General features: G+C 42.9%; 1 protein-coding gene across 2 annotated transcripts; it reads right to left on the bottom strand.

Annotated features, from left to right (window-relative positions):
- Positions 1-1,897: 1,897 nt before the first annotated feature.
- On the bottom strand, positions 1,898-6,352 carry LOC119368903 (zinc finger protein-like 1). Of its 2 annotated transcripts, none has more exons than XR_005176778.1 (9): positions 6,183-6,352; positions 5,818-5,898; positions 4,667-4,784; positions 4,472-4,566; positions 4,311-4,382; positions 3,784-4,113; positions 3,580-3,688; positions 2,984-3,165; positions 1,898-2,315 (listed from the first exon to the last, which is right to left on the bottom strand). XR_005176778.1 is itself a non-coding variant. In XM_037634019.1 (9 exons), exons 1-9 carry the CDS (start codon positions 6,204-6,206, stop codon positions 2,228-2,230), a joined length of 1,092 nt encoding a protein of 363 aa, XP_037489916.1. In that variant the 5' UTR covers positions 6,207-6,348; the 3' UTR covers positions 1,898-2,227. The 2 variants fall into 2 exon arrangements, 1 of the variants encoding a protein (XP_037489916.1); XM_037634019.1 differs by having other exon boundaries at positions 2,984-3,158; positions 6,183-6,348.
- Between the last annotated feature and the right edge of the window lie 3,705 nt (positions 6,353-10,057).

Here is a 10,057-nt window from a genome sequence, read left to right on the forward strand (position 1 = left end):
GGGCGCATACCCCCCTCCCTTCACTCGCGACAAACGGGCCGGCCCATCTCTTCTTTGTCGTTCCGTTCTAATTCCTTCTATTCGTAGTTTTTCTTTGAGACAATTCTATTAGTTTTTTTTTCTTTTTGAGGGGAGGCAATCCTATTAGCCAGATCCTATTCGGCGCCTTTAACGCCCGATATAGGTCTTTTCACAAACGGGCGCATAGCCCCCTCCCTTCACTCGCGACAAACGGGCCGGCCCATCTCTCCTTTCCAAAGGAGAAAAAAAAGGTGCAGGTGGGTGGAGCGGGATTCGAACACGCGATCGCATCGCTCCATGGATACTGCACTAACCACTAGGCAACTTGCTCGGTCATGCATGTTTCCTTCCGTTCTTTGTTTCTATGTATAGAAAATGCCTTTTGTCCTTTGTACGTTTTATTTTTCCCTTTTTCTTTGTTTGTTTTCCTGTTTCTTTTTCCTTTTTCTTTAATTCGTGAACTCGTTTCAGGTCGGTGTTTTTTTTCAAAATTGATGAACTTTTTTCAAACACGGTGAACTTTTTTCAAATTCGATAAACTTTTTTCAAACTCAATGAACTTTTTCAAATGCGATGAACTTTTTTCAAAATTAACGAACTTTTTTTCAAACATGGTGAACTTTTTTCAAATTCGATGAACTTTTTCCAAATTCGATGAAAATTTTCAAATGAGATGAATTTTTTTTCAATTTTGATGAAAGTATTTCAAATTTGATGAACCTTTTCGAAATTCGATGAATGTTTTTTAAAAAATCGAAGATTTTTTTCAAATCCACTGAGTTGTTTTGAAAAGCGATGAACTTTTTTTCAGATTCGGTGAACTTTTTCTAATTATGACGAACTTTTCTCAAATTTGATGAACTTTTCTTATAATTGATGAACTTTTTTTAAGATTCGATGAACTTTCTTCAATTTTGATGAACTTAAAAAACCCAAAGAACTTTCATCCCTTTTTCTTAAAAAAGTTTCCTTATTTTTTTTTTTGAAAAGTGCACGTATCCAGCAAAAAAGGAAATAAAAAGGCGAAATAAATCGTTACGGAAAAAGAGAGAAAAATAAGAAAACAAATGGTTGAAATAATAAAAGAAGGCAAGCGAACATTTCTACTCAGGTCGTTGGATAGCGTAGTGGTTCATTCATCCCCTTCCGTAGTTCGAGTCCCACCTCACGCACATCTCTTTTATTTAGTTTCTAACGGAAAGAAGCGATCGACTGGTTTGCTGAGAGCAAAGGTTTTCTGGGCCGGCCCACTAGAGGTCTCCATCAGGCGCCAGGGAGCTGTTCGGGCGCTTAACGCGCCGAATAGGAGTGCGCATCCTATTAGTACATTTTTTTAGAAAATCCTATTAGTAGTGTGTTGTTCCCTTCTCCATGTTAGCATCCCAAGCCCATCTGGTGGGTCCTTCCATCCAGCCCGGCCCACTCTGAGGACGCAGGTCGCTAACAAAGACGACTTCTTGCCAAGCACCAACAGATACATGTAACTATAAGGGATGAATGTGCAAAAGTAGCAAGAGGGCATATATCAATTTAGTTCGATGAACTGCCATTTCTAAAAAAAAATAGTTTCAATGAGTGAAATTAGACCAAGTGGTCAGGTTGGTAAGCTACCGACAAGAAAATGCAAACGATGAGTGAAATCAGATCATGGCGAGGAGAAATAACACCCGTGAACTATATATGAATTACTATGCAACATGTATTGCAATTATGGAAGTAGCTACGGGCAACATTGCATTTTTGACATTGTTGCACTTTTATTCCTGCTGAAATTAATCAGCATCCGCGTTTGCAAACTAAAAGAATATCATGATATCCTGCCATGTTGTGCATAAGACGCCTATAATTTCCCAGCATCGTCATGACAAGTGAAAAATAATGGAGAAATAACACAGCGATGTTTTAGAATGGCTCGATCAAAGTAACACCTGTAGCAATTCAGAAGGCGCGACAACAGGAATAAGAAAATAGTAGACAACTTCAACAATTTCCCGTCTGGTATAAGATAACAGATGAATCAGCATATAAAACCAGTCTGCTATAACTCTTATGTAACTATAATCACTACCTCCACCTTCCCATCCACAACCACCCTGAAAGGCCCAAAAAGGGGGGAAATGGAAAATAATACAGGCAGGGTAAAAACCCTTGAATCGGCAGCAAGGCAGTACCAGAAACAAACTGCAAGTTGGAAGTTTCAACTGTACTACTGAGCCTCATCATCGGCAAAGTTTTCAGAAAGACTGCGCTGTGACAATCGGTAGTAGAGAATTCCCATCGTTGCTATACATGCCCTGCATTAACAGCACATTAATGCAGGTTAATTAAATCAAGAATAATAAAATCTTAGAATCCAACACAAACTAAAAGGCAAAATTAAAATAAGTAAATGAAACACATCTTAAAGTTTTTCATTAGACAGACTATAGCTTTACAGGACTCACATCTAAGACATACAGAACTGCTTGCTATGTCACAAATCAAGCTAACAGAATGAAGGAACAGACATATCTATTTATTTATACACATAAAATCAAGAATATAGAAATGGATATCATACTAGATGAACACTCTGACAATAAATGGTGCGACATCTCTAAAGAAAAAGAAAAAACAAATTGCACAGCTAGCAACCTTGCTGATTGTACAGAACTCAAATTAAAAACATAACACTGCGAGTACCAATTTCTGGTTGTTTCCCTCAAATCTGCTAGAAATATGGGTAGGAGGCCACTCAAACAGAGATCCAGATGAATCAAAGGGGAAAACTAACAGTGCTGGCCATCTTATATATTCAAACCACAAAATAATCATTTACTTCTGAATATATTACATATTCAATAATACAGTAATAAAACTTCAGCCACGTAATATCCGTTTTGAACATTACTTAACGAAATTAAGATCCATTCCAGGAGAATATTAGTCAGAGGCTAGAACAATTGCATGGCAGAAACCTTACATGATTGCCATTGCAAGTAAGATCTTTGTGGGATCGATTCGTGATGTCCTCTGATGTCGTGACCGGCCTTCTGGAGCATCATTTTCCTTTTTAGGGGGTGCTGTAACTGGTAATGTTGGCAGTGCACTAGACCAAAAAGGTAGCAGCATCCTTAAAAATTTGTGACGGTATGTACCTGTAAACTGAAGCTTCATAAGAAACAAGCACAACCATCTTTTGAAATAAATGTTCCACCTAGAATTGACTAGTTATATATGAACCAATCTAAATAGTCTTACGCATTTCCAGCATATATATACATGTACATTTCATGTTAGATGTATCACAGCCCTGGGAATAGAGGTGTATTGTAAGAGAAGGGTGGTAGAAGACGAGGTTAACACATCAAACTGAGATACAATAAGATAGTAATTATTTTGTGGGTGATTGGAAACATGACTAGTGTTTGGCAACTAATTTGAGACAGAAATGTCACCTCAAATATTGAAAAAAAAAATCAAATAATCTTATGACAAAAGCTCGGTATAACTCAAGAAAAGAAGGACCTGACATAAAGACGGAAGTAGAAAATAGATTTTTGATAATGGCATTCTTACCCCTTTTAGTGTACTTTTTGCGGTTTGCATCTTCATCATCAGCATAATAAGACATCTCTGAATTTTGTCTCTCAACATAGTTAGCACCTTTTCTTGTCGTGGCACTAGGCTACATAATGAAGGAATAGGATCACTAACTCTGCTTAAGGTGAACAGAAAACAAACAGACACTAACTATATACACGAGGATATGTCATGACTTACCCCGTGCGGGCTTGGACTTCTGATGAAATTGGGCTCCTGCTCTGGGAACTTTGTTGCTATGGTACTAGGACCATCTATTTCAACTATTTCTGGTTCCACATGACTAAGAGTCCCAGAAGAGTACATCCCAGCAGGATATGTATCCCCCTGGGAGAGTACCGCTGATGATAAAGTTGCATCTTTCGAAGAGTTAAGCATGTTTGCATCAGTAGATTCACCAGAATATGATAGACGCTTAAGGGGGTCTGAAGCAAATGCAGGGGGTGTGCGGGCATCAACTTTAGGCATTGTCACAAAATGATTCCCAAATACATTCTTCTCCAGACCAGTCTGCGACATGTTACAAAGTGCAAGCTTTGTCAAACAGTGCAGTAAATATACTTAGCTGCAAGAGTCGTGGTTCATAGGTAAATGTGTAATAGTGCACCAAAGAAGAATTTATTCGCACAAATAAAAACAAAGGGAAAACATTTAAGGAAAATTAGTGGTTTTGATCTTGCAAGAAGGAACTGATTTGAAGGACTAACCTGGACTACTGCTTCCTTCAGTTTAGCATGGAGGCGGGAGCCTGTATCTTTAATACTCGAAGGAGGCCATATCTGTCAGGAAATAACTATGTCACATGTTAAGGTTAAAAGAACTGTTGGAGCCTCAAAGTAATAGCATATCAAGCCAGAGATTAGCTTACAGGAATTGAACATGAGGGGCAGACAAATCCTGCTGGTGCTGTTTGTGCCGGAAAACTTTGGACATGTGATATCAAGCATTTTGTGTGCATCACATCTAAAAGATGTCAAGAAGACAAAATATATCGTGTTATATTTAGTGAAGGTGGCTCCAAGAGACGAATGGATTCAAATATTCTACTTGAAGCAATACATACGGAGGCAACCCAATCGTGTAGTTTCTTCGCTTGCAGCTTCTAGAACCAAATTACACAAAGAGCAGTGTTGTGGCCAGTCATAATCAGAATTAACAACCCATTCAGCATAGTTTTTTACCTACAGAAAGTAAAAAGGAGGATATTAGTTTGTAAAATTAATGTTACACGATTACTTTAACAGAATTGTAAGAATATAAAGCATTTTTTTTACGTTTGGTTATGAAAGTAGCTGATATGAAGCCAATAGCAATGTTATATACTTACATGTGATTATTAAATTTCTCTTCACGCAAAATAAACAGAATAGGAAAATGATATGATCATAGCATGCACATATATGGTGTCACAAAATTTTACAGCATAGGTGCAGCAATAGGACTAAGGAACAATAATGAATTCCAAATGTTTCAGTAAGAAAGTGGAGGTGGAAACTGTAGGGCTGTGAATCTGTTATAGGACCAAACTAGAGAGGAAAAAAAAGATGGATCTAACTTATAGTCAGGTCTCTCCCAATGCCCTACGTAGGCTCTCTTAGCATGACACATCAGATTTTTGTCTATGTAATTCATAATTAATGATGAGATGATGGAACCATCACATATCTAAGAAACCATCTCTACACGGAATCCAACAGACCAACACATATATCATTCTTGTAGTATCATCCAATAAAAGTCAAGTATCTTAATAAAAGTGGGGGCTACTCCAATATTAAGCATATGTAAGATACAATACATTGGGGTAGTTGTCTCTAAAAATCTACCATCTCCTAAGAGAGCGCACTAAGAGACAATGCATTGTAAAAAATATGATACTCTAGCAGCAGCACCAGGCATAAAAATGTTGTCTCAGCAGCTATTTGTTAAACAGTCCTCACATGTGATCCAATCTTCTATCACACTGTAAACAAGTATATTTCACATTACAAACCTATATTACTAGCACATTTCAGAGCATATGCAAGACCATATATTTGAAAGGGCACTCATGTCCAGCAAGCTTAATGCCAATATACAACAGCTAACATGAGAGACACACTTGTGATACACTATAGATACTAAACAGGATGGAGCACATTGAGCAAGCACATATTAACCGCTATGCCTTTTTCTGAGCTAATTGGGATGAGGGGATCAAGTCAGAAAGCTCACCACGCATAATTGATGTTCTGGGAAGCAGATGCACTCGCCGCAGACCGGAACCTGGTGGACGAAGCAATAAACCCTCGTCGCCTGAAAATCCAAAGCAAGCACACACGCCCTGTCAACACAAAATTCAGGCAGCACTGACAAATCTCAACACGCCAGCAGTAAATCCAAGAACCCCAAACTAAAATTTCGAATCCGCGCTCGCAGTGCCCTCTCAGATCCAGACCACGCGAACGCCAAATCCGCCACCGCGTACTTCCCCTGCCCAGATCCAAAATCCCCCCTCACATGTCGACGCGCAACAGACAGAACACGCAGGACACCGCACGGGCATCGCCGAATAGGTGGAGAAATGATCAAGAAGTAACCTTGCGGCATTTGCAGACGACCATCGCCGAGGAACCGGAGAAAAGAACCGGGAGTCGGTACGGGGAGCAAGGGGAGAAGCACGGCAGATCTCGCAGGGATGGAACGAAGTCTCGTGGGGTTGCCTTAGAAATGTTAACCGGTAGTAATCGTGTAACCAAAGCTTTTGGGTCGTTCAGAAAGGAGACACAATTTTTGGCCGAGTCGTGAGATTCTCCGGTAAGAGTTTTTTTTTCTGGGACCGGTAGGAGCGTTTTTTTATGCCCTTGAGCGCACTTTATTGAAAAAAAATGATACGGCGTTACATCTCTAGAGTTACTAAGCTCCCAGAAAATGAAGCTTCTGGTTGAATCGGGGATGTAGGCAGCGCTAGGACCTGTATGTCATTCAGTGAGAGAGGCATACTTATCACCATGCAAAACAAAAGGGCATTGATGCGGAGCATCTCAAGTTCATCCCATGGATTTACCTACACCTCCCACGACGTCACTTGGACCAATGACAAGGGCTCGAGCAAAGGCTATCGAAGATAAAGTGAACTCGCTGCTCTCTGAACTACCACTTCCTACATGTGAGACATGGCTACTACCTCAAGCGGAAACCCTATATGTGATCAGGTGCTTGGAGGAAGGCCACGGATCAGCGGCACCTGACAGACAAGACGGCGAGGACACCAAGTACAAGGAACAAGAAGAAGAAGAAGAGCTGCCAGAAGTCTACAGCCACTGGACGACTGGTCTGAACCGGATGTCCGACGCATGGAAGCGCCAGCCAGCCAGACAAGTCCCAGTCTGCGTACGCTACAGTGGCCGAACGACCGACGCGGGCCGTACGTCCGACACACCCCAGCGACCGGACGACCGAGCCCTTCCGGACATCCGGTGTCACCCAACAGAAGGGAAATTATCGGAAGTCTGAAGCCCCCGGACGACCGACGACCGGACAACCGACCGCCTCCGGAAATCCGACGCCACCTGACCCAAGCCGAAATGTCGGACATCTGACTGCTTCCGGACGTCCAGACCCTCATGAGCCATTAGATGTCCGACAGCGTCCGGACGACCGACGTGTGTCTGTGCACAACGTGTTGGGCCGAGGCTCATGTACCCTTTCGCCTCCTTAGACTATATATACTCATCCTTCCTCTTTCTAGAGACAGCATTGTGATAGCTCATTTGTGAGATAGAGCCTTGCTCATCCATCTGGATATACTCCACCGAGAGAGACTGTGGCCTCTACGGAGAAGATCCATCTTGGATTCAAGACCCCTAACGGGAAGACCCTCAAGACCTCCTCGCGGAGAAGAACTTGCTACTTGTATCGTCCCTTGTTGATCATGGATCGTGTATCTCTTTGTGTTTCGAGGATCTAGCACATGTGTAATCGAATCTTGTTGGTTTGAGTGTTTCCTCTCGTGTTTTCCCTCGTGTTTTATCCTCGTATTCTTCGTGTTCATTGCGGGATCCGCTCCAATCGTGAAAGATCGGGCATCTAGTATTCTACCCTACATAATCTTGGTATCATGAACCTTGGTTGATCACGAATTTGGAGCCCATACCCTTGATTTATATCCTTGTTTTGTTGTGTTCTTCCCCAAATTCGAAAATTCCCCACCAAAAATAGCCCCAAATTTTTCTAAGATTTTTTGGTGTGATGAAGTTTTGTTGGATTTGATCCATGGATTTGCTTTGCTACGAGTGGATCTAGCTTTTCACCACCATCTCCACCTTTTTCATCCACAAAATCGCCCAATTTTACCTCACCACTAGGAACACTAGAAGTTCATCCCTGTTGGAAATATGCCCTAGAGGCAATAATAAAGTGGTTATTATTATATTTCCGTGTTCATGATAATTGTCTATTGTTCATGCTATAATTGTATTAACCGAAAACCGTAATACATGTGTGAACACATAGATCGTAATATGTCCCTAGTAAGTGTTGGAAATATGCCCTAGAGGCAATAATAAAAGTATTATTATTATATTTCCTTGTTCATGATAATTGTCTTTTATTCATGCTATAACTGTATTATCCGGAAATCGTAATACACGTGTGAATACATAGACCACAATATGTCCCTAGTGAGCCTCTAGTTGACTAGCTCGTTGTGATCAACAGATAGTCATGGTTTCCTGGCTATGGACATTGGATGTCGTTGATAACGGGATCACATCATTAGGAGAATGATGTGATGGACAAGACCCAATCCTAAGCCTAGCACAAAGATCGTGTAGTTCGTTTGCTAGAGCTTTGCCAATGTCAAGTATCTCTTCCTTTGACCATGAGATCGTGTAACTCCTGGATACCGTAGGAGTGCTTTGGGTGTATCAAACGTCACAACGTAACTGGGTGACTATAAAGGTGCACTACAGGTATCTCCGAAAGTATCTATTGTTTTATGCGGATCGAGACTGGGATTTGTCACTCCGTGTAAACGGAGAGGTATCTCTGGGCCCACTCGGTAGGACATCATCATATGCGCAATGTGACCAAGGAGTTGATCACGGGATGATGTGTTACGGAACGAGTAAAGTGACTTGCCGGTAACGAGATTGAACAAGGTATTGGATACCGACGATGGAGTCTCGGGCAAGTAACATACCGATAGACAAAGGGAATTGAATACGGGATTGATTAAGTCCTTGACATCGTGGTTCATCCGATAAGATCATCGTGGAACATGTGGGAGCCATCATGGGTATCCAGATCCCGCTATTGGTTATTGACCGGAGAACGTCTCGGTCATGTCTACATGTCTCCCGAACCCGTAGGGTCTACACACTTAAGGTTCGATGACGCTAGGGTTATAAAGGAAGCTTGTATGTGGTAACCGAATGTTGTTCGGAGTCCCGGATGAGATCCCGGACGTCACGAGGAGTTCCGGAATGGTCCGGAGGTAAAGATTTATATATAGGAAGTCCTGTTTCGGCCATCGGGACAAGTTTCGGGGTCATCGGTATTGTACCGGGACCACCGGAAGGGTCCCGGGGGCCCACCGGGTGGGGCCACCTCCCCCGGGGGGGCACATGGGCTGTAGGGGGTGCGCCTTGGCCTACATGGGCCAAGGGCACCAGCCCCAAGAGGCCCATGCGCCTAGGGAACCCTGGAGGGAAGAGTCCTCAAGGGGGAAGGCACCTCCGAGGTGCCTTGGGGAGGATGGACTCCTCCCCCCCCCTCTTAGCCGCACCCCTTTCTTGGAGTAAGGGGCAAGGCTGCGCCTCCCCCCTCTCCCTTGCCCCTATATATAGTGGAGGGGAGGGAGGGCATCCATACCTGAGCCCTTGGCGCCTCCCTCCCTCCCGTGACACCTCCTCCTCTCCCGTAGGTGCTTGGCGAAGCCCTGCAGGATTGCCACGCTCCTCCATCACCACCACGCCGTTGTGCTGCTGCTGGATGGAGTCTTCCTCAACCTCTCCCTCTCTCCTTGCTGGATCAAGGCGTGGGAGACATCGTCGAGCTGTACGTGTGTTGAACGCGGAGGTGCCGTCCGTTCGGCACTAGGATCATCGGTGATTTGAATCACGACGAGTACGACTCCATCAACCCCGTTCACTTGAACGCTTCCGCTTAGCGATCTACAAGGGTATGTAGATGCACTCTCCTTCCCCTCGTTGCTAGTCTCTCCATAGATAGATCTTGGTGACACGTAGGAAAATTTTGAATTTCTGCTACGTTCCCCAACAGTGGCATCATGAGCTAGGTCTATTGCGTAGATTCTTTGCACGAGTAGAACACAAAGTAGTTGTGGGCGTTGATGTTGTTCAATATGCTTACCGTTACTAGTCCAATCTTGTTTCGACGGTATTGTGGGATGAAGCGGCCTGGACCGACCTTACACGTACTCTTACGTGAGACAGGTTCCACCGATTGACAT

This window comes from Triticum dicoccoides, chromosome 1A (genome assembly GCF_002162155.2).
Source record: "Triticum dicoccoides isolate Atlit2015 ecotype Zavitan chromosome 1A, WEW_v2.0, whole genome shotgun sequence".
Taxonomy (NCBI): Eukaryota; Viridiplantae; Streptophyta; class Magnoliopsida; order Poales; family Poaceae; genus Triticum; species Triticum dicoccoides.